General features: G+C 41.8%; 1 protein-coding gene across 5 annotated transcripts in view; it reads left to right on the top strand.

The window, feature by feature from the left end:
* The window catches only part of GHR (growth hormone receptor), a 312,019-nt gene that overhangs the window by 114,839 nt on the left and 171,559 nt on the right, over positions 1-25,621 (top strand). For 4 of the 5 annotated variants that reach the window (XM_070357599.1, XM_070357600.1, XM_070357602.1 and 1 more), the window contains one exon: positions 22,140-22,220. In XM_070357599.1, coding sequence (XP_070213700.1) covers positions 22,151-22,220 — 70 coding nt within the window. In that variant the 5' untranslated portion in view covers positions 22,140-22,150. Of the gene's footprint in view, positions 1-22,129; positions 22,221-25,621 lie in introns of those variants that run through there. The other variant, XM_005889721.3, reaches the window with a different exon arrangement.

The following is a 25,621-nucleotide window of genomic DNA, read 5'->3' as shown; positions in this document are numbered from 1 at the left end:
ATGCATAAAAGAGCAGAAATAAAAAGGTAGGAACTCCAACAAAGAAAATAATGAAAAGGGGAGGACATATATAGATAATTCACATTAAATGTTTCAAAGAAGTAACCTCACTCATTTTCAAATAACTATATTAAAACAGTAGAAGGTCATTTTTACCCATCAAATTAGCAATGATAGGGGGAGAATAAATTTTTTTCTGACGGTTGTACACTGATATTAAAGTTCTCTGTTGCTCTGGTCGAAGTCTAAATTAAGATAGTTTGAAAGCATTGAGTAATATTTATCAAAAAACTTTATAAATTTTTACCACTTTCACACAGTAACGTTGTTTCTGGGAATCAATCACTTGGCAATAAATGGAAATATAGGCCAAGTCCCCTCCCTGCCAGGAGATACTTATTGTACCATTACTTATGATATTTAAAAATTAGAAACAATCTATATCAATGACCTACAAACTTTTTGACTACTGTCCACAGTAAGAAATAATCAGGTCTTCACAGTGAGCCAATAGTCATACACACACTTTAAAAAAAATTTTTCATGTGAAGAAACCACCATTCCATTCCATTTGTCTTATTAGTCTGTTTGGGCTTCTATAACAGAAGTACCATAAACTGAATGGCTTATAAATAACAGAAGTTTATTTCTCACAGTTCTGGATGCTGGGAAGTCTATGATCAAGGCACCAGCAGATTCAGTGTCTGGGGAGCACTCACTTCCTGGTTCACAAAGAGCTCTATTTGCTATGTCCTCACGTAGCAGAAAGGTGGCACAGGCTCTCTGGAACCACTTTTATAAGGGCCCTGGTCCTGCTCATGAGGGCTCTACCCTCATGATCTAATCACCTCAGGACCCCCGCCACGTCCATTTCAAAATATGAATTTGGGTGTCAGGGAGCACAAATATTTGTTCCATAGCATCATTCCATCCCATCCATTTAAACAAATTGACAAAGCTGGTTGAGACACTAAATTGACTCCACAGCCTAATTATAGATTATGGCTCAGTTTAAAGAATACTCACACCTGAATAGGAATATGATGGAATATTAATTCATACAACCATTTATGTTCATCTTTTATTTTGGTTTAGGATGTGTGCTAAGTTGCTTCAGTGGTATCTGACTCTTTGCAACCCTATAGACTGTAGCCCCCCAGGCTCCTCTGCCCATGGGATTCTCCCGGCAAGGATATTGGAGTGGGTTGCCTTGTCCCCCTCCAGGGGATCTTCCTAATCCAGGGATTGAACCTGTGTCTCTAATGTCTCCTGCATTGGCAGGCAGGTTCTTTAACACTAACACCACCTGGGAAGCCCCTGGTTTGGGATAGGTGGGGATTATACTTTTTCAGGCAGCAAGGGAGAGGATGTTTCCATGTAACTCCATACAATGGGGACTTACTATAAAGATACCAGATCTCTGTGCAGGTTTCCAGTCATCCTTCTGTATCTCCCTGTATCTCCCTTTCACTACCTCATGTACCTTTCATGGATTCTTCTTGATGTCCTCAAGCTCTCTCTCCTCTTGTTACTTCTCCAAGCTGATAGTCTGCCTGGGTCGTCCAACATTTAATTTCAATCATTTCTTACTGGTCTGTTCTTAATATTGGGACTTCATTCTCAGTCTAATCAGTCAATACAGGCTGAGCCAGGTTGATTTCGTTTGAATCAACAAAGAATTGCTAAAAGCTGCATTTCCTAGAAAAAGTGGCAATATAATTGGCAGATGCTTGAGACACTAATGTTAAATGGAAAAAGAAAAATAAACAAATTTTTGGTATGGGATCTTTTTGACCTTTGTTTTAGAAACTATTAGAGAGTGACAGAAAAGGAATCTAAAATTTGTTTTACATTATATTAATTCTTACCAAACTTCTACAAAAATAAGTATTGTATGTTTATAACCAGGGGAAAAAAACCCAAACTGGCTCTGGGGAAAATGATCACTTTGCAAATTCACATCATGTACCCCTACTCTTTTTTTACCCCTACTCTTGATTTAGCTCATGTTCTTGGTATAAATATCTAAATTTGAAGTATCTACAAATAAAATTCGCCTTGAAACAGAAAGCCTCATGTTTGGATGCAGCCTAGTCTAGGGGGACTGGGTGCAAAAACTTAGAAAGATCCTGTTCCTAAGGCCCCATACTTCCCTACTCTTTGTATGACCATTATTTACTGCCAGATTTTATTTATCCAATAAATCCCCTAGTAACTTGAGGTTTGCTAATTTTGTTTGGGATAAGGTTGGGCAGAGTGTCCCCTGTTTTCTTTAATAGACCAAAATATTTCTGTCTGTTGATGATGGTCATTACTGTGGGCCCTAATAATTCCCTAAATAAAGCTGCTGCTGCTGCTGCTGCTAATAAAGCTACTCATTTCTAAATACTTTTGGTTTCAGTGCACTAGAATTCATAATTCTTCTTAGAAATGGAAGGGGTGCCTCTTAAGGCCCCATGAAAAAAATTCATGTCAGACTGTCATGTGCTCCTGTCAAGTTTCCCTTTTTATACATATTGAGGATGAAATTTCAGCTTATGCTTTTACATCCATGTGTGCTAAGTCGCTTCAGTTGTGTCCGACTCTTTGCGACCCTGAGGACTGTAGCCCACCAGGCTCCTCTGTCCATGGGTTTCTCCAGGCGAGAATACTGGAGTGGGTTGCCATTTCCTTCTCCAGGGGATCTTCCCAACCCAGTGATTGAAGCCAGGTCTCCGCATTGCAGACAGATTCTTTACCTTCTGAGCCACCAGGGAAAGCTTATGCTTTTAGACCTCTTGATTTTTCTTTCCCGCTTCTTTTCAGTTGAACCTGAAAAATTCAGTGAAAAAAAATTTTTTCTTTCAAGAATAAGCTAGAAAGACCTCAACTGGCTGGTCAAAAAACCACTGACTAGTTAGTCCTTTATGAGTACTTAAACCCTTATTATCTGAGATCCAACTTCAAGCATGTATGTATGCTCTATCGCTCAGTCCTGTCCGACTCTTTGCAACCCCATTGACTGTAGCCCACCAGTCTCCTCTTTCCATGGGATTTTCCCGGCAAGAATACTGGAGTGGGTTGCCAGTTCCTCCTCCAGGAGATCTTCCTGGCCCAAGGATCAAACTTTTGTCTCCTGCTTCTCCTGCATTGCAGGTGGGTTCTTTACCACCAGTGCCATCTGGGAAGAGCTTCCCACTTCATAATGAGTTCCAGAAATCTTCCACAGAGGTGGATGCCCTCATCCAAGTGTTTGGTGATCCAGCCCATCAAGCCAGGGGGAGTGGAGAAGGAAAAGTGAAAGGGACGTACATTTCCTGAAAGATGTTTCTGCCACTACTGACATCCTGTAACCAGAAGTGAGTCTTAGTATGACCAGAGGTGGCTGCAAGGTTGGCTGTGACAGGTGCTCTCTTACTGGGTTCTATTACTAATTGAAAGTGGGGAGAGTGAATGTTGGGGGATAACTGTAACTATTAACTCACATGATGGGTTATATTAATTGTATGAACAAGGAAAATCATTTGAATGTTTTATTCACAGGGGTACCATGATCATATTTGTTTCAAAACATAATTTTTCCATGAAAAAATGGATTGGAGGGAGTCTGAGGCTCCTCATGGGTGTTATGAGGCCATTCCTAAAGTCTCAATGAGAGATCATGGCTAGGACTTGGTGGTAGCAGTAGAGAGGATAAAGGGGATGGAATGAATTCAAAAGATACCGAAGAGCTAAAGTTGACAGATGAAATGGGGGCAGAAGAGGTAGAAAAGGTAACCCCTAGATTTCTGGCTTGTGTTGAAGACTCTGGAGGAAGACAGGGTTTAGAGATGAGGTATTCATGGACTCCTGAGTCTGACTTTGGAAACATCTGTCAGAAGGGCTGTTTCTACTTGTCCAATGTATCATTCAGAGTAAATGAACTCACAGTCCACCAACTCACAGTCAGGGAGTCTCAAATCTAGTCATTGTCAACTAATCTAATCGAATGAACATTTCCCTGTAAGGTTTTTGTTGTTCACTGGCTAAGTGGTGTCTGACTCTTTGCAACCCCGTGGACTGCAGCACGCCAGGCTTCCCTGTCCTTCACTGACTCCCAGAATTTGTTCAAATTCATGTCCATTGAGTCGGTGATGCCATCCAACCTTCTCATCCTCTGCCATCTCCTTCTCCTCCTGCCCACAGTCTTTCCCAGCATCAGGGTCTTTTCCAGTGAGTCAGCCCTTCACATCCGGTGGCCAAAGTATGGGAGCTTCGGCTTCAGCATCTGTCCTTCCAATGAATATTCAGAGTTGATTTCCTTTAGGACTGACTGGTTTGATCTCCTTGCTGTCCAAGGGACTCCCAAGAGTCTTATCTAGCACCACAGTTCAAAAGCATCAATTCTTCCATGCCCGGCCTTCTTTATGATCCAACTCTCACGTCTATAAATGACCACTGGAAAAACCATAGCTTTGACTTTACAGACCTTTGTCAGCAAAGTGATGTCTCTGCTTTTGAATACAGTCTAGGTTTGTCATAGCTTTCCTTCTAAGGAGCAAGCACCATGGCTGCAGTCACTATCCATGGTGATTTTGGAGCCCAGGAAAATAAAATCTGTCACTGCTTCTACTTTTTCCCCTTCTATTTGCCATGAAGTGATGGGACCAGATTCCATGACCTTAGTTTTAAGAATGCTGAGTTTTAAGCCAGCTTTTTCACTCTCTCCTTTCACCCTCATCAAGAGGCTCTTCACTTGCTGCCATTATGGTGATATCATCTGTATATTTGAGGTTGCTATTTCTCCCAGCAATCTTGATTCCAGCTTGAGGATTCCCTATGAGGGTTCCTTATATTAAATGGCTTTGTATGTGTCACATGTCACAGAATTATCTATTGCACACACACACAGGAAAGCCAGCCAAGCAGGAGTCTTTTAAACAGTAAAAGGCCTTGCTAATTTCAGCTATGCTCATCAATCATGAACAGTCTTTTTTTCAATATATTATTTTTTAAAACTTTTTATTTTGTATTGGATGGTATATAGCCAATTAACAGTGTTGTGTTTGTTTCAGGTAAACAGCAAAGGGACTCAGCCATACGTACATATGTATCTGTGCTTCCCCAAACTCCCCTCCCATCCAGGCTGCCACATAACATTGAGCAGAATCCCATGTGCTATATAGTAGATCCTTGTTTGTGTCCATTTTAAATATAGAAGTGTGTTCATGTCCATCCCCAAAACCCTAACTATCTCTTCCTCCAGCTTTCCTCCCAGCAACCATAAATTCATTCTCTAAATCTGTGAGTCTGTTTTGTAAGTAAGTTCATTTGTATCATTTCTTTTTAGTTTCCACATATAAGAGATGTCATACAATATTTCCTCTTCTCTGTCTGACTTACTTCACTCAGTATGACAATCTCTAGGTCATCCGTGTTGCTGCAGATGACATTATTTCATTCTTTTTAATGGCCGAGTAATATCCCAGTGTGTGTGTGTGTGTGCGTGTGTTTATATATACATACCACATCTTCTTTATCCTTTCCTCTGTCAATGGACATTCAGTTACTTTCAGGTCTTGGCTGTTGTAAACAATACTGTAATGAACATTGGGGTGCATGTATCCTTTCAGATCATGTTTTTCTCTAGATATATGCCCAAGAGTGAGATTGCAGGGTCATATGGTAACTTTTTTAAGGAACCTCCTTACTTTTTTCCATAGTGATTGTGCCAATTTACATTCCCACCAACACTGTAGGAGGATGAATGGTCTTCTTGTATTGGGAGCATGGACAGGACCATTGGTCATATAAGAATAATACTCACATAGCTTTGCATGCAGGCTTCCCTCATGGCTGACTGGTAAAGAATCTACCTGCCAAAGCAGGAGACACAGGTTCATTCCCTGAGTCGGGAAGATCTCCTGGAGAAGGAAATCGTAACCCCCTGCAGTGTTCTTGCCTGGGAAACCCCATGGACAAAGGAGCCTGGCAGGCTATAGCCCTTGGGTTCGCAAAATCAGACATGACTGAATAACTAGCAGCAAAGCTTTGCGTGCACAGCAGCTCAACCCACACTCAGTGGTGGGAATCATTGTGATTGTTCTAACTGGTGAGGAGGCTACAGGAAATCTGGTGAAGCTCCAGATAATAGCCACTGATAGGTACTATAATTAAACATGGAACTTTAAGTATGTTGGGATCTCCAATGGGCACTAATGTTTTAAAATTTAATTGCTCACCCTTCATTTAACAAATATTCCACTTTCTATACTCTGGGTTCTTGGGATCCTTCATGGAGATTCCAGCACCTCTGCCCTCCTGGAGCTTCCTTCCTTGAACTCCTTAGCTGTGGGATTAGATTCCGATAACTCTCCCTGTCTTCAGCCCCTCTGGCGTATGGTCTTTGTCAAATTCTCATACGTGGCCTTCTCAGTTGGTCTGGCTGGCTCCATCCTGATGAGCCTTGTGAGCCTCCAGCCCAGGCCTGGCCTTCACTTCAGTTGGCAGAACCCAGCCCTGGGCAAAGGTCGGGGGGTTCGTTATGTGAGGCAATGCGTTGTGTGCTCTAATCTTTTCTGGTACCAGGTTGTGTGTGTGTGTGTGTGTGTGTGTGTGTGTGTGTGTGTGACTGGGAGGGAGGAAGAGAGAGAAAATGTAATTGATTTGGGGAGGATTTGGGGAAGGTTTATATAGGAAAGCAGCAAGACCAAGAATCTACTGCCAAGCGGTGACCAAGAAACGTTCACCATATTCCTCCTCCAACCCCGCACTGTTTGCCAACTCTTAACCAAATTAGCATAGTGCGGTCTGCTTCCATACATGACTGAATGAATAAGGAAGTTTAGACGTCCTTGCCATAAAGCCTGGAGGAACCATACGAAAATCCAGCCTCAGTTTCAGGAGTGTCTGCTGGACTATTGGTTAGTATTTCCCTTCTTGTTCACTTTGCTTTAAAGGGTGAGAGTCAAGTCTCTTTAAAAAAAAAAAACAAAAGTGCTTTTGCACTTGACCTAGTCGCTTTCCTCCTCCCACCTCGCTCTTCCCTCTTCTGGCTTTATTCCTCCCTCCCTCCTTGCCATCCTCTTCTACTCTTCTTCTGCTCTGAATGAAACTTCTTTCTCCTGTCCAGCAGCCTTTAAAATATTCCAGTTAGGCAAAACCTCAGACTGCCTTCCTCCTGTCCAATGACCATTATAATATAATTTAGGTCTCTGAAGTTTATTCTGTGAATGAAAGGCTAGCTTTCTGCATGTGTAAGAAGCTGATACATTTTGAGAAAGTTGACAGAAATAATAATTGGCACTCAGGAGACATTTCGGGGTTATAATTGTGGTTCATGTTTTACTTTTCAGCAGTCAGTTTGTATTTTAGAGGAGTGTCATGAAGAAGTGCCACCACGATTGTATATTTGTTTTGCATTTTCTTCCAGGTTTCCTAAAGTCTTAGGGATGGCCAGCATATTGACGAAAAGGAAAATAAGACTTAGTTTTTTTGTACTGCTAGCTGTACCCATTGGCTGGTTTGCTTTGATGTCTCAGGTTCCTACCTGCATGCCTGATTAGGGCTGTCCTGTCATGCCATGGACTTTGCTTGTGTCTCAGACAGTAAAGAATCTGCCTACAATGCAGGAGACCTGGGTTTGATCCCTGGGTCAGGAAGATCTGCTGGAGAAGGGAATGGCTACCAACTCCAGTATTCTTGCCTGGGGGAGCCTGGAGGGCTATAGTCCATGGGGTCGCAAAGAGTCAGACATGAATGAGTGACTAACACACACATGCATTGTGCCTTATATGATAGGAAATGCCACTTATTTTATCTCATTGAAAAGCATTCAGCTGAACTTTCAACAGAAGGATGTGCTCCTACCCCCTTAAAAACATCTATTTTAAAGTCCAGGGGAATCTATTCATTTCTGCAATGATTCATTTCAGGCTGAATGTGTTAGGTATTGCAAGACAGTGGGGGATACAGAGATGACCCTCAGGGGAGAGAAAAGAAAGTAGTGGGCATCTCAGGATGCTATGGTGGAGGTTTGGCAAGGCACCTAACTTCTCCTGGTAGGGAGTGGGGGCTGTTGCTAGAAATGGATTTAAGTTGAACTGACCTTGAGCTGAGGTTTGGGGAATGAGTACCTGGGATGAATGAAGTGGGAATAGGGTGGAAGGACACAGGGGTGAAGGTATGAATAGCCTGGAGCCTTCTGAGAAGGTTCCTCCGTAAGGAGGAGGTTTGGACAAGGGGTGGAAGATGGACATGGAAAGATAGGAGTCCAGGTGAGATCACACAGGACTGGAAGGACCTTGCTAAGGGTTTGTCATTGATACTAGATAGAGTGAAACAGACTGCCAAGCTGCACTTGGAAGGAGAGCTGTGTGGTGTCAGTGTGGAGAATAGATTTTTGCAAAGTGCTAATCAAGATTATTCTCGGAACTTCAGGCTCAGTTTGCTCCAGTCCTGAGGGCTGGCTGTGAGTAGATTTCATTTCTCGGTTGTTCCAGGGCTCTTGTCTTAACTCACAGAAGGTGGCTAGGGCAGCTCACTGTGGAGCTGGGAAAGGCCAGGAGAGCTTGGCTCATCTCACCTCCACACGGGTTAGGATTTGTTTGTGCTGAATGCCTAATGATTCGTGATATTATATGTGACAGCACGTGTGAGCCTAAGGGTGAACTGACTTTTTGCTCCTTGATAATAGAGCAACATGTTAAAGACAAGGTGAAGTACTGAAAAGCCCGCTGGACTGAGGACGAGAGGCCTGGGTGCTACTCCCAGCTTGGCTGTGAACAGCAGTGGGGTCTTGTACTCATCACTTATTCCCTTTGGGCTTTGCTTACCTCATCTTTGAAGTGAGACCTTTACAGTAGCACGGTCCTTAGGGCCCCATTCAGCCCCTAAGCTCTCTGATTGTGATACCATCTCCCTAGTCATCCTCCCAACCCCCACCATCACTAATGTTAGGCTTCCAGACATTTTTTTTCTAGAGAAACTAGTAAACCCATTTCCTTAAATGAAGTTGTAGTTTGAATAATATAATCTAGTGAGCATGGGAAGTAATTTCCAAAGGAAAAAGGAATTGTGATTCGTGCTCTATCCTGTGCCAATGGTAAAAGGGGACCAGGAAGCCCCCTGCACCCGACTTTCTTCTTTTTCTCTTGACTTTTTCTGCTTGTCCCTCCTGTAAAAGTAGAGAGGAGATTGGCTGTGAATTCTGAGGGGACTAAGGTAAGACACTGATGGGAAAGACTGACCTGTGAGGTCTGCCTCCTTCCAGAGGAGCAGTGAAGCCTTTCCTCTGGCATAAGCAGCCAGCCACTCAGGTCGATGTTGGGCAGAATTTTGAGTAACTATGACCTTCTGTGCCTTTGTGAAATTCTCTTGCACTTATATCCAGCATCCTCAGGTGATATTCTGGCTGCCCACAGATCAGCCCTAGGCCCATCCCCTAACTTCCAAAGTACCCTCTGCTCTCTTTCACGCAAACTAACTCCTATAAGCAGAGTGATAAATAGATGAGGGGAAAGTCTGTGTCTTACCCTGCTGCTGCTAAGTGACTTCAGTCGCGTCCCACTCTTAGTGACCCCGTGGACTGCAGCCTACCAGGCTCCTCCGTCCATGGGATTTTCCACGCAAGAGTACTGGAGTGGGTTGCCATTGCCTTCTACAGCGTCTTGCCCTGTGGAAACTTACAACACAGGCACTGAGAACTCATTCATTCCACAAACAGGGGTTTGTTACCTTGTGACTTCTGTGTCAGGGCACATTTTTATAGTAGAGGGATGAAAGGTTAAGTCTCAGGAGAGTATGGAAGGCTTCATGGAGATAGTGATATTTGAGCATGATTTTGAAGAATCGATAAGTTTTGGGTTTGTCCAGCAGCAGCCTTGAAGGTAAAGGAAGAGAGACTGTGACAGCAGCTGTTTTAAGCCTAAAGAAGTGTGGCAGGCCTGGAGGGAGGAGGCACTACCTTCCAGAGAGAATTCTGAGATAGAATCACCCCCTTATGGTAACAAGTTACACATGGTGTATATGGAGTAACCAAATTATCACTTGATAGTTCAGCTAATGTGGGAGCCGTAACTTCATTAAGCAAGTTAGAAAATGTATGAGATGAAGCCGTTTGTTTGTTAGGTGGGAAGCTGGGGGCGGGTAGGAGATGCTGAGTTCATTCAGTTTGGACAGGACTGATTTCAGAGGCTTATGGGCATCCCAATGACTATTTCCCTTTGTCTAGGGCACCTGCCCTCTGGTTCGACATTTACATGATGCTCTGTGTAAACTCGGAGAAGGCAATGGCACCCCTCTCCAGCACTCTGAGGAGCCTGGTAGGCTGCAGTCCATGGGGTTGCTAAGAGTCGGACACGACTGAGTGACTTCACTTTCACTTTTCACTTTCATGCATTGGAGGAGGAAATGGCAACCCACTCCAGTGTTCTTGCCTGGAGAATCCCAGGGATGGGGGAGCCTGGTGGGCTGCCGTCTCTGGGGTCGCACAGAGTCGGACACAACTGAAGCAATTTAGCAGCAGCAGCAGCAGCTGTGTAAACTGCCACGGTGGGATTCCCTGTAGCTTTTCTTCCCCATTTGGAAGTAAAGTTTTGACTGATAAGATGGTCACAAGTGGTTGAAAGTGAAAAATTCATTTGAATCACTTTTCAGTTTGATGGGAAGATGAATGTTTTATTACTGCTCTCGAAGATGTGAAATAACTGATTTCTCTCAAACAGATTGCAATGGAAGGTGTGTTAGTGTCTGTTCCTTTGACTTCTTCATAGGAGGATGGTCTTCTTGAATTAACAGCCATTCAGACTTTAGCTCAGTCCGCTTGTTCCAGCTTCATTCACTAGCCAACTGATTTAGGAGAAACATGACCAGATCGCTGAGTTAAGTTTCCTGAGTCATGCTGTGGTGGTCCCATGGGGTGGTAAAAATAAGGCTCCTGGAAAATGAACATTCCATTCAGGGGTCCTGAAAACAAGCCCTCCTGAGCCAAGATGTTAGATTTACAAGGACATGTACAAAGATAGCCTGTCCTCCCTTCCACAAGACCTTTTCCTCCATAAATACATGCGCCTTGTCCTTATCTTCTCCCGACTCTATTCTTTCATAGATTTTGACCTTGATTTTGATTTGTCTTTTCATTGACAGTTTTTTAATTTCCTGTCTGACATGAGGTTAAAATGAGAAGCAAGGCCAGCAAATTAATTTAGATGGGATCTCTCAGGCTTTCTCTGGAATCAACTGATCAACTCGTCCAGATTGATGTGTTCAAACAATGAATTGCATCAATTGACCCAGAGATGATTAGATTCTAGGCACCCAATTTACACTGGCCAAACCTCATGAGATGAATGCCAATACATTTGTTTGTTTTCCATGTCAGCTGTGAAGCAATTTCATTTCAGCTTGTTATTGTATTAATTTTCCAGAGAGAACCCAGAAAACAAGACAAGAATCGGCAGGTCATTTGGCAATTGTAGAGTTAGAATGGAGAGAACTGAGTGGCCTCAAGGGAGAGCATCAGCAGGCTCTGAAAGGAAGATTCTTGTACCTGTCTCTGTATTGGGACATTCTTGTTGGTCCTAAATAGTTGGGCAAGACAAAGCCATAAATTATTTACTAATTTTTTTCAGGGTTCTTCATCAGTTACTATTTGATTAGACTGGATTATCTCTAAAGCTCCTTCTGCCTCCAAAATTCTGTGCTCTTGTAAAAATCTCCTCTCCTTTTGGCTGTGTTTCCGTCGGCTTGATAGTTGTCTTCCTGACAAATGTTTAGGATGTCAACCTCAGGCTTGTTTTGTATTGCTTCTAAAAAAATTACCATAAATTGAGTGACTTTATAAAAACCCATTTGTTAGCTCACAGTTCTGTAAGTGAGAAGTCTGGACACAGGCTGGTACAACTGGATTCTCTGCTCAGAGTTCACAAGGCTGAAATCAGCTGTCATTAGGGCTGCATTACCTTTGGGATGTCCTAGGCATGAATTTGCTTCCAAGTTCATTCACGTTATTGACCAAATTCAGTTCGTGGCCGTTGCACGACTGTCGTCCCCCTTTCCTTGCTGATTGTCAGCTAGGAGACCATTTTTGCTCCTCAAGGCTGCCTGCATTGCATCTCATGCTGTATGGCCCCTCTAGTAACAGCAGGGCAAGTCCCTCTCAAGTTTCTAACCTCTCTGACTTCCCTTTCTGCCACATCTCACTGGTTAACTTCCTCTCCTGGTCTTATAGACTAATGTGATTAAATGTAAATCACCCAGACAATCCAGAATAGTCTCCCTATTTTAAAGTCAATTGATTTGTAACCTTAATAACATCTGTGAAGTCTCGCCAGTGCAGTACCTCGATTAATGGTGGAATAACCAGAAATGATTGTCTTTGGGGGACTGGAGAACCTCTTTAGCATTCTGCCTATTCAGTCTGATCAGCAACACTTTGAAATCATGTTATATCATTATTGGAGTGATTAAAATATCTGTGGATGACTGGTCTCATCTGTTTACACATGTTCTTTCTTTTGCAGTTTCATTGGTTAATATTTTCTGATCCTACTTTTCATATTTCAGCATTTAAACCCCTTAGAGGGTTCTGTGTTATTGTTAAAAAATATGTTTATCGGTCAGCTGAATGGGGGAGAATGATGTTTTACTCTCCCCCTCCCCCCTCAAGCAGCACCCATAGAAGCTGCTTGGAACAGCTAGACTCTATTTTCACAGACTTCAAAATCAAAGCACGTTTGACTTGCAATAGGTCATTGATTTTCAGTTTGCTCATGCGTGCTCAGTTGTATCTGATTCTTTGCAACCCTATGGACTGTGTAGCCCACCAGACTCCCCTGTTCATGGAATTTTTCAGGCAAAATTACTGAAGTGGGTTGCCATTTCCTACTCCAGGGAATCTCTCCCACCGGGGATTGAACCCACGTCTCCTGCATCTTCTGCACTGGCAGGTGGATTCTTTTACCACTGTGCCACCTGGAAGCCAAATCTCCCATTTAGCTTTGGTACTATGGTAAAGCCAGGGCATTTGATTGTAAGGTCTAATACACAGTCAAGGCTAAGAACCATTGATATGCTCCCAACATACTCTTTTGGAAAGAAAGAGGCTAAGGGTGTGAAATGATTTACTTAAAGTCCCATACCTAATGACAGATCTGTTTCTGGGCTTATGGTTTAATTATTTGTAGAGTTCAGTGCTCAGTAATTATATGCAAAATGAGTGTTACGGTCTAGAAAAGCCTGCTTCTCGCTTCAGTAGAAAAACTCTTTCTAGGACCTTAATAAATTATTGGACCTTGCCAAATATGTTTAAAAGTCCCTTCTCAGCAGTTTGGTCTACACAGATACATCCTGCAATAGCCAGGGGCTGGGCACGTGGACCTCCCCAGTCTCAGAGTCTCAGAACTGCACCATCCATTGCAGTGTCCGCTCACTGCCTGCGGCTCTTAAGCACTTTTAATGTGACGGGTGCCAGTTGCCATGTGCTGTGAGTGTGAAATACACACCCGATTCAAAGACTCAGTGTGGGAAAAGAAAAGCGCATAAAATATCTCAATAATTTTCCTATTTACTACATGATGAAGTGATGATATTTTGGATATATTGGGTTAATTAGGATATATAATTAAAATTTATCTATTTCTTACGCTTAATGTGGTTACTAGGAAATGTAAAATTATACAGACAGCAGGTATTTGTGGCTGGCATTATATTTCGGTAACAAGGTGCATTTTCTTTGGAGAGCATTTTCTACTAAAGCTATTAACAATGATGGTCCACATCAAGCTATTACGCCTTCCATGATCTGAAGAGTGAAATGGTGTATTGTAAACTTCCTGGCAATGAGACGTGACATTGATCTGCCCTGTGTTTGCCATCTATCTGGCAGCCAGTCAGTCTGGCCAAATAGACTTCTTTCTATTTATAATATAGGCTCCAAAGAGGCGGGCAATGCCCTCATGTCATGGAAAGGGCACACCGCATAGCTCTTAAGTAATGTACCTAAAAGTAGACCAGGTGCTCTCGGAATCTCTGAGACATAGAGATGAATATCCTTCTCCTAAAGAAACAACGTCAGCACTTATGAGTTATCACCGTCCTTGACAGGCCCTCAGTACTGGAAATACTATAGTGCCTGTCCCTGTCCATAATTTAAATGAGGACTTTCCTCTCTTTCTCTTGCTCTCTGAGGTATGGCCTGCCTCACTGGTACCCTGCTTGTGTGTTTAGTCAGCCTGGCTTAGCATTTCCAGAGAAGCATGAAGGGCAATGGCAGGCTTGGAGAAGGTTCCAATCCATACCTGGAAGTATTCCGTCTGAGCTTGTGGGATTCCCTTCACTTCTCAAAGCCTCTCTAAACTTTTGTTTCCCTATTTTAAAATGAGGATCTTTTGCAAGGAATGAATGAAATAATAAGGCACTTGGCACATTTATTCATTGGCAGATTTTGGAAGGGGCATCTACTCTGTGGGGTCTGGGGCTAGTTGTTGGGGATAAAAGCGTGAGTGACACACAGCTGTGGCCTCCAGGTTGCTCACAGCTGAAGAACGAGAAAGACAAGGAGCCTGGCAGCTTCAGGACAGGAGGAACCCTCTGTACTTGGCAGCTGTTTATTACATTGCGCAGCATGGGGTTTGGCGCATCACAGAAGCCTGGTATGGTGTGTAGGTGAAGAGACAGGCCCCGCAGTGATGAACTTACTGCCTGAGCCATCACATCGGGCAATGTAGGGCTGCGTCCAGGGCACAGGACTGCTGACTCCTTTTCTAGCCATGCATTTCCCAGGAGAGCATGTTGCCTCACTCTGGGTTTCCCAACTTGTTTACCCTGAAACCACAGCTTCACTATTTTGGACTTGATAAAAGAAAAAAAAGAGTTTCTTCCAACGTTTACTCTATATGTGATCCAGGTATGTGAGTGACTCCTTGAATACTCTGAGTTATGGTCGAAATCATTGTCAAATTATATCTCATCAAGATACTGAATCTTTTTTGTTATTTGAAGATTTCATCCTATGAGATCTTCAACAGCTTATCTATTTCCAATAAATTAGGTAAGACAAAGCCTGTATTTCCATCTGAGAGTCTTAGAAGAAACTTCAGCATCTTCAACTTTGTTTAAAGTACATTTTCCATGTTCTGTGTGATCTGTCACAGTAATAAAAATTACATTTTTCGGTGGGGGGACCACTCATGGAAAGAGAGAAACCAGAAATCCAGTAAGAGGTTTGCTTTCTCAAATTCTATTTAGGAAAAAAAAATGACTTTGTAGGTGCAATACTGTAAGATATACAAAGAAATGGAACATACTGTTCAAATAAGCACCCACCTATGTGACTGATCTTCTCTTCCATGTACGAGTTACACCTGCCTCTTGCCCAGTGAATGCACCAAGGGTATCAGGCTGAGTGAGTTTGAAGGTCATCCATTGGTCTAGCTATTGTGTTGAGGGGTTGCAAAGTGCCACTGGGTCCTGCTGAATTCAGACAGGATGTCCCATGCGCCAAGAAAGGTCCACTCCCAACAGAATGCCCATCCTTACCAGGAAAGGGGAAGCACAAGCATTTGGTCTTGAAATGGCCCTTATTCTTTCACTCCTCCAGAAAGAAAAGGGTGGAAGCCCAGGTTCCTGTAACCCCGTTGCCTTCTCTGTGTTCTCACAGGAAGATTCCTGGCTTTAAACCAAGCATCTTATTATTAGAATTAATCTACCCAGTTTTCAGCTGTAAAATCCATAACTCATGAAACAGATGATCTGGATCCAGTAAACAGGAGCATATAATATTCTTACAGTAGGTGAGATTGTGATTAAGGGGGAAATCAACCTCTGGATTCCCATACTTTTTATTCTGATTACTTTTCCCACCTCCATGTAGGTGTGCAGTTTGCCTGCACACCTAAGCAGAAGTAAGCAGTGTAACATGTGCTATCCTAGGAGATGCACATGTTACATTATGATGATCCTTCCACTTCCCTGGACACTCGTGTGATTTAAGTGCTTGCTTGAAGAGGGGAGTCTCACCTATTGTGCTGATGGCATAACCACATCCCTAGGCTTCCATTCCAGGACCTACAATGAGGGCCTCTCTCCCAACCCCATGGAAACATAAATGGTCTGCTTAATCACTAGTATCAGAAAGTGTAATAAATAGCAAGTGTTGATACACACAGAGTAAACTGAGGTTTGGTAAAGCAAGGATTTGAACCTGATTCCAGAACTTGTGCACTGAGGCCCTAAGCTCACCCTCTGTAGTTGAAGGGCAAGGATAGCATCTATGATAGAGTTTGATAGTAATTTCTATAGCCCTGGAAAAGTATCAATGCTTATTAATGACATATGGCCATCTGACGTGGAACAGGTGGCATCAGATGAACCCAAGTGTCCAGGGCTCACTCAGTAGCACTGTCTCCTGCCTGTTGTGTCCATGTCAGCAGATTGTTTAATCTTTGTACCTGTTACCTCACCTAGAGTCCAGAGAGCATCACTTATTTTCCCAGCTGGTGGTGTGCTCGGTCCAGCTTATACCAACTTGTGAATCAACATTTCGTGATGTCAGTGATTCAATGAATCCAAGTTAAGTGACTTGGTAGCTTAAAATCAGCCTTAGTGGCGGTATTTATATCACAGAGATTGGCAAATGCTACAAACTGTGGCCCTTTTAAGTTATTACTCCAGAGAGACAATTGTTAGGTATTAGTACACCACTGACTATGACTCCGGAGAAGGCAATGGCACCCCGCTCCAGTACTCTTGCCTGGAAAATCCTATGGATGGAGGATCCTGGTAGGCTGCAGTCCATGGGGTCACTAAGAGTCGGACACGACTGAGCAACTTCACTTTCACTTTTCACTTTTCATGCATTGGAGAAGGAAATGGCAACCCACTCCAGTGTTCTTGCCTGGAGAATCCCAGGGACGGGGGAGCCTGGTGGGCTGCCGTCTCTGGGGTCTCACGGAGTCGGACACGACTGAAGTGACTTAGCAGCAGCAGACTATGACTCAGAGATACACTGCAAACTATCATACTTCTAAAGGTAAACAAAGGCACAGTTGGTACCCTAAAAAGCTCCCATAAATATAATCATACCTAAGTCTTCAGTAAATCTTTTGTCCCCATCATTCTGCATTTGGGAAGACCTCTAAAGACTTAACCATTATGATTTCATAGTCATTATAAATATACAATTTTATTTTGTGTATTGTTTTTGTTATGAAAGCAGATATGCTTCTGTAACAGACTAATGTTTCTGAATGCAGGTACAGACATACAAGCCATAAAGTGTGTATATCAGTATTGTCAATAGGAATATAAAATATAATTCAAGCCACATATGTAATTTAACTAATTCTCTATAGTTAAATTATTTTAAATGGGGGATAGTAGTTTTAATATTTTATTCAACAGTCCAAAAATATGATTTTAACATGTAATCAACATAAACATTATTGAAATATTTTGTATCCTTTTGTACCAAACCTTCAAAGTCCATGTATATTTTACACTTACAGTACATCTCAATTTAGATGCTAACTTTTCATCTGAAATATACTTGATCTGTACTTAGATCTTATAAAATGTACAGTTGAAAAAGGCTTACATACTCAACCTGTTCTGAATATATACTTAATTAAATATTTAATTGAAATATTTAATCAAAATTAAGTATAATTGAGCTTATTTAATTCTTCAGTTGTGTTAGCCACGTTTGAAATATTCAGTGGTTGACTGGTAGTAACTGAATTAGCACAAGTGTTAATACCCACCATATATGCTCTATTTTTTTATAAAAATGGAGACCTACTATATATACCACTTCCAAAGGATTTTTTCTCCCACACCTTATCCATTTAAATTACTTTCTCATCTTGTATTCCCTACCGGATCCAAGAAGGGAGAGAAATTTCAACAAGAGTAGTTATATCAATAATGTCGGTGAATTTTTTCTCCCTCACTGATAGGAAAGAGATAAATTGACCTAAGGCATTTTGTGTCTGACAGATTTTCAAATGACCGTCACCAAAAAGTAGATAATAACATGAACTCTAGGTGCAATCTATTCAAATAAATGCCTGAAGCTAATTAGAATAGATTATTTCAAATACCCTTTTGGATGAACCTCTTCCTTTTTCAGTGCTGAGTTCTTAGAAAAGCTTCACCAAGAAATCAATGAGATTCCGTTTTGCAATATTTCATTAGTAATCAACACTAGCATCAGAAAATACACATTTATTAGGTTATCTACCTGGAGTCTTGGTTTTGCAATATAAACAATTCTGCTTCTGTTGGGTTTTTTTTTTTAAATCAGCCCTCGCTTTTTCCAGGGCTTCCCTGGTGGCTCAGATGGTAAAGTCTGCCTGCAGTGTGGGAGACTCAGGTTCGATCCCTGAGTTGGGAAGATCCCCTAGAGAGGGAAATGGCAACCCACTCCAGTATTGCCTGGAAAATCCCATGGGCAGAGGATCCTGACAGGCTATAGTCCATGCAGTCGCAAAGAGTCGGACACGACTGAGCCACTTCACTTTCTTTCTTTCACTTCTTGCAGAGCAGAATTACTAGATCAGTAAAACAGAAATTTGGGGAAACTTATTTCTGCTCAATTCAAGCCACCCTTTTTGATATTCTTCCTAACTTGGCTGTGACAGGACTATAAGCTCCCAAATCTGTTATTTTACTCCTCCCATTTATTAAAATGTTAACATCATACTTCTAAGGATGCTTTTTGACTGTTTTCCTTTTAAATACATGATGCAAATCAGAGGTTGTAGGGGGTTTTGGGTAGTGGTTCATTATATCTCTGGTAAATTACTAACCAGATATGAGGACATTTTTTCCTGTATGGCTTTATATCTTTTTTAGTGTTACTTTTAATAAAGATGACATGGGGATTCTTTGCAAAGTAGTCTTATCTTCACTTTAAATTGACCTGCTGCTCATCATTTCTGTGTGAATATCTCTGAAATCCAATAGTGATTTCTCAATGATTTTGATTGCTTTTATATTTTCCATTGTGCCTTGAATAATGCTAGCAGGTACTGGTGATTCAACAAATACTTGCTAATTTTAAGTGAAAGAGAATTGAACCAATGGCTTCCTTTGCCTGGAGTTGGTTATAACATATTGGGAAAAAATATTTTATTTAATCTCCGTCTCTTCTTGTGTGTTTATGGACTGTTTTATAGCCAAGGAACAAAACTATATCATTGGCTGCACTGTGATTTTGAGGCCTCCTCTGCTAGGCAGTTTACAGAATTAAAACTCATGCCAGCTGGATCACAGGGCTTTTCAACTGGCTCTCCCTCGAGGAAGGGGGAACAGGCAAAATGCCTCAGGCATATTGAGCTCCAAATAAATGGTGTGAGTACCCTGATGCAGGAATAGCAGCTCCTTCTTCCCCCACCCCAATGAAAATCATGCCTTGTGGCTATAGCCAAAGAATGCGTAAATATCATTAGAAATGTAGAGAGGGGTTTTCCCTAGGAAAATATTGCAAACTTCAAAAACCCTATAGACGAAGGTACAGTTTAATAGATGCCTCTGAACAATGCCTGCCTCTAGTTAGATTATTATATTAGGAAAGGGAAATAAAGGATTTTCACATCTAGCACATCACTGATAGATTAAAGTACCAAACTTTGTGTTTTGGCACTCTCTCCTCTTCCAGTGACATTTCATCTCCTCCAGAATCTAATGAGAGAGAATCCTGTCATCTAGAAGCTGCCATGCAGAGCTCTGCATAGTTGAAGGGGGAAGCTTACAGTTGAATCATCCCAGGCCAACTTACACTCTGTTCATGTTAAGGCATTAGAGAGAGTTCACTAGGGGAGTGTGAAGGAGCGGGGTACACAAGGGGACTGCTTTTGCAGTCATCCCCACTGAGCCAGCAACAGTGGAAGGGGAGCATTAATCTCTAAGGAAACACTTAGCCCTTCCTGGAATCCAGCCTCATTGCTTTATCTTCTTCTCTGCTCCCACTCCTTGGAAGGAAAGTTATGACCAACCTAGACAGCATATTCAAAAGCAGAGACATTACTTTGCCAACAAAGGTTCGTCTAGTCAAGGCTATGGTTTTTCCTGTGGTCATGTATGGATGTGAGAGTTGGACTGTGAAGAAGGCTGAGCGCCAAAGAATTGATGCTTTTGAACTGTGGTGTTGGAGAAGACTCTTGAGAGTCCCTCAGACTGCAAGGAGATCCAACCAGTCCATTCTGAAGGAGATCAGCCCTGGGATTTCTTTGGAAGGAATGATGCTAAAGCTGAAACTCCAGTACTTTGGCCACCTCATGCGAAGAGTTGACTCATTGGAAAAGACTCTGATGCTGGGAGGGATTGGGGGCAGGAGGAGAAGGGGATGACAGAGGATGAGATGGCTGGATGGCATCACTGACTCGATGGACGTGAGTCTGAGTGAACTCTGGGAGTTGGTGGTGGACAGGGAGGCCTGGTGTGCTGCGATTCATGGGGTCGCAAAGAGTCGGACACAACTGAGCGACTGATCTGATCTGATCTGATGTATTCCCATAAGCCTATTAGTATAGTCTCATAAGATCTTATGGGAAAACCCGAACGAACTTCTTGGCCAAACTAATATTTTTGCTGGAGACCTCAAATTATGAATATAATGGCCTGTTCATCTAAGAGTAAAGGATCTTGAGAGAGAAGCTCAGTAAAAGTAGATGTGGATGACGCAAAGCCATTAGCCCAGAGCCTTCCAGGTTAAGAATTTAAAACACGGGTGTCATAATAACCCCAACTCACATTAGTGTGAAGTCTCACTGTTGGTAAAGTGTATTCCTCTGTGATGTCACGCTCAATCCTATGAATGACCCTTAGGGCACAGTATAAGGGCTGTTCTCATGCATGCGGGAACACAAGAGAGATTCCGTTCACCTAGAGATGTTTTCTTAGAATGTTTTAAGAACATAAAAAAATGATACAGAATTTTTAAAATGTTGCATCATCCACTGTCTAGAAATGAAAATGTAGAACATCAGATGTTTTATACCTATTCAGAATTACACAGCTGTTACCTGGCTCAAAGCCTTCCATTACCCATGAAAACAACCATCCGTGTTCATCATTTCAGTTTGATTAGGGGAGATAGAAGGACTATTCTGTTGTTGTCAAGAATGTAATAAAAATAAGTCCAATAAAGTCACTGATGGAGCTCCCAGTATGATGATCAGATCTGCCTGAATAACTTGTAAAGAGCTATAATTTTATGGAAATATTGCAGCTAAGATTTAAAGTAGTTGGCATTAGTCATCAGATGTAGCAACAGCTTTCCAAAGGGCAGTCTGCTGATTTCATTTTAAGCCAGCCTAAACTTGTCTCTTTAGAGATCAAGGAGGTGGACATCTGGTTTATTTATTACAAAGAAGCTTCATTTCCTCCAGGTAAAGGTGTGTGCTGGCTGAGGCATGTTGACCTGTTCCCCCCATTCATCACACTGAAGGGTCCAAGGTGTGGCCAAGCTTGGGATTCCAAATGGCTAGCCCGCAAACTGACCCTTTTTAGAATCTGAGGTGCTCACATTCCTGGGCTTTTCAGAGACCTCATTCCTTCTGCAACTAACACCCACAAGGACACCAGGTGTCCCGGGGAGGCCACCTAGGAAGCACTGATGTTTTTTTCCTTTCCACCTCCCACCTTCTCTCTGCAGCCTTCTAGTTAAGCCTCCTTCCTATGGCTCATTAGCACAGTGTTTTGAGTGTTAATTGAGCTCTTTTGTTCACTGGGAAACACGTTGGAGAAACTTTACTATGCCTGAAGTGGGTTGTTTTGTTTTTCCTTTTTTGGCCTGTCCAGCCCAAGGTCCCTTGCTTAGCGATACAGCTGAGGAGTTCCCATTTCCAGGTCAAATTAAAGTGAACCATGCTGGCCCTGTCATGAAAGCAATGTGTGGGGGTCATTTGTTGTGAGGTCATTTTATGGCCGTGGGCAAGAATGTGGAAATCTAGTGTCCATGTTCTTTCTCAAGGCGAGCACCCACCGGAAGTAGAATGTATGTAAAATGAGAAGTATGACAACGTGAGACTCTAGGGCAGCGAAAAACTTATGAAGATTCCTTCTAGAGCTGATGTGCATGTCAGCTCATTCCTGCTTCAGCCGTATTTAAACAATTTTTGATGAACATGGTCTGCTTTTAATTGCTTGGCTTAATTTTATTTTTCTTTGTATGATTGCAGGTCCTACAGGTATGGATCTCTGGCAGCTGCTGTTGACCTTGGCAGTGGCAGGCTCCAGTGATGCTTTTTCTGGGAGTGAAGGTGAGTTCTGCTTTTCCATTCCCATTCGCAGTGTTTTGAAACCACACTGAACTTTATTTGTGAAATCTAAGTTCTTTGGGTGAGGTAATTAAAAGAGGTAAGTTTTAAGTAGCTGTAAATAGAAAACCTGTTGTAGGTTTAAAATTGCAAACTAGGAGGACATCTCTGGGGATGTTTTAGGAGGAATACAGTAGTCAGCTTTGACAGCTGATGTTTCTTCATCAAAAATAAATGCTGCAAATCATGCTGAGGACATTTCTGGTGAAGGCACACCAGGTCTCTTGGTCTCAGGCTCTGGGAGAAAGATTGAAATTGCACTGAAGGGTTATTTACCAACTGATCACTCAGCTCATCTGTGACTAAGGTTACCAAAGCCTGTTTCCAGAGCTCAGATTTAAGGCCTCTTAATCATATTCTCTGAGAGTGGAAATTTCAGATTTCAAATAAAGTTCACCTCTCACTCACTGGATGGTTACCATTTGGCTAAGTTAGAAGGAAGAAACAGCTGAAGTAGTTGAATGATGTGCTCAGATGTCACTAATTTCCTTGGCCATCTGTGTAATTCTCCCTTCTTTATACTCTCTTCCTATTGGAAAAGTTGTCATATATTCAAACTTAGGACTCAAACAGTAATAACTGGAATAGGCGAGTAATGAAAGGGAATGAAAAGGATTTTTCTGCCCTGAAAGAAAACCGTGCTTATAATGAAGTAGGAGACTTTTTAAAATATCATCTTGAATACTTGATATTTTTTTCTTGCCTGAGCATCAACAAAGGAAAGGATCATCTGTTTCTCCTATTCTATGATTTGACAGTCACTTGTGGCTTTAACAGCGGCCAGCTCCCCTACTTAACCAGGCAACTCATGTTGGAAAACACAGTTTAGCAACAGAAGTAGTGCCTTAAAATGTCCTCCCTGACCTTCAAGCCAAAAATAAATCCCTAGTAGTGAGCTGCAGAGGGCAACCAGAGTAACTAAGAAAACAAGAAGGGTAAAATGTTATTTTATCTCTTAAAACAATTTTAAAATATTTATAGAAAAGAAGTCACAATTGTTTGAAATATTTTGGGGTCTCTCTGGTGTTACAATGTCAACATTATGCAAGTCGAACATGGAGGGAATCACAGCCTCCATGTCAGCAGCTTTTCCCATGGCTGGTTTTAGACCCTGGTTCTGAGCCAAAGATTTACAGCTGAGATCCTGTGCCATTCCAAAGTCATGGTGGTTTAATCTCTACTTTCTTCATGAAGATGACTTTCACTCTTCCGGGCTAGGCTTGAGGAATTTAAAAGACTTGTGAAATGAAAAGTATGGCAAAGGAACTCTAAAGAAAATTTAAAATGTGTGCCTGGCTAAAAGACTAGAACTCAGATTACATTTTTGACCTAGAGAGTCTGCAAAGAGCATATATTCAACTGCTTTGACATTTTAGTAAACCTTTAACTTCGTGGAGGAAACAAAACAATTAGTTGGTTTTATGTTTGCTTTTTTTTTTTTTTTTTTTTTTTGATAGTTTTTTGTCTGTGGGGAGCACAGAATAAAAAAATGCAATAGTTTATAGTAAATACAAATTGTATATTCAACAGTACTTACAGTTTAACAGTACTTGCACATACTAAGTAATTTAGGAAAGGGAAAAAAAAAGTTGTTACTCTTTTTTTCTTAGTGGGCTAACCAAAATTCCTTTGGAATATGTGGCTACTCCAGAATTCTTAGCTTAAAATGGCCTGAGAATTGTTAAGGACAGGGTATGATGTTTATATAAGAAGATGAAGATGAGCATGTTTGAACATGAGTGAGTGAGTGAGTGTGTGTGTGTGTGTGTGTGTGTGTGTGTGTGTGTGGTGCTTGCCAGTTCTGGCCATTTATCTGATGGGTTCAGCCAGAGTGATCTCCTGACATGACATGAATTGAATCTCAGATTACCTTCATGGGCCACGTGTTTTTTTTTTTTTTTCCTGCTAGATCCAGATTGTACCCAGATCAATTTATTTTATCTCCCATTGTATAAGGCAGACTAAAACTGTAAGAGAGAACTTTGGAAAAAAAAGATGTTTCTGTAATTTCACCAGCCATTCACTGAATCTAGTTTGGTCAGTGGAAGAGGTGGTGCTGCTGAGCAAGCAATCTGGGAAGCGTCACCTGGAAAAGAGCTGCCCAGAGGCTGGTAGAAGATGGCAGATCTGCATGCCCAGGGAAGGTTGGCACCTGAAGCCTTGAGCAGGGCTTTTCTTGCTTGGGCAGATGAGCAATTAAAAATATACTGGCCCTGAGAGAATTTTTTTATTAAGTCTAATTGGCCTGTCGGAAATTTAATGAGAGCTAAGCACTGAACAGTGCCACCATTGTCTTAGCTACAGTGTTGGAATAGCTGCTTTCTCTGTCTTTCATCCTTAATACATGATTGACTGGGGGATTTTGCAGGAACTAACGCCTCTGCTAGCGATGTGTTATGTAAGTGAATATTGACACACTCCAGTCAATAATGTTCAGGTAACAAAAGTTGTATTAATAGGTCTCTGATCCATAAGCTGTTAATATTAGTCTTTATATCTAATCCTCAAGGCAGTATACCTACTCTTAGGGAGAATTTATTTTTTTTTCCTGGATGTAGTTTGTTTAACTTTTTAAATTAAAATATAGTTCATTTCGGAGAAGGCAATGGCACCCCACTCCAGTATTCTTGCCTGGAGGGTCCCATGGATTGAGGAGCCTGGTGGGCTGCAGTCCATGGGGTCACTAAGAGTCGGACACGACCGAGCGACTTCACTTTCACTTTTCACTTTCATGCATTGGAGAAGGAAATGGCAACACACTCCAGTATTCTTGCCTGGAGAATCCCAGGGACGGGGGAGCCTGGTGGGCTGCCGTCTATGGGGTCGCACAGAGTCGGACACGACTGAAGCGACTTAGTAGCAGCAGCATAGTTCATTTACAATATTATATTACTTTCAGGGTACAGCATAGTGACTTGGTATTTTCATAGATTATATTCCATTTAAAGTTATTGTAAAATTCCAGCTGTAATTTCCCAGACTGTGCAATGTATTCTTGTGGCTTATCTATTTTATATATAGTAGTTATACCTCTTAATTCCATATTGCTATGTTGCCCCTCTTGTCTCCACTCTCCCTACTATTCACTACTAGTTCTCTCTGTGAGTCTGTTTCTATTTTGCTATATTTGTTTTATTCTTTAGATTTCATAAATAAGTGATATGATAGAATATTTGTCTTTCTCTAACTTTTTTCAGTAAGCATAATACCCTCCATGGCCATCCACATTATTGCAAATGGTAGAATTCCATTCTTTCTTATGGCTGAGTAATAGTCCATTGTATATTAACACATATATACATCTTGTTTTATCCACTTGTTGATAGATACTTGGGTTGCTTCCA

The sequence above is a fragment of the Bos mutus genome, chromosome 20, assembly GCF_027580195.1.
Source record: "Bos mutus isolate GX-2022 chromosome 20, NWIPB_WYAK_1.1, whole genome shotgun sequence".
In the NCBI taxonomy this organism is placed as follows: Eukaryota; Metazoa; Chordata; class Mammalia; order Artiodactyla; family Bovidae; genus Bos; species Bos mutus.
The sequence above is the reverse complement of the archived record's forward strand: the minus strand, read 5'-3'. Positions and strand labels throughout refer to the sequence as shown.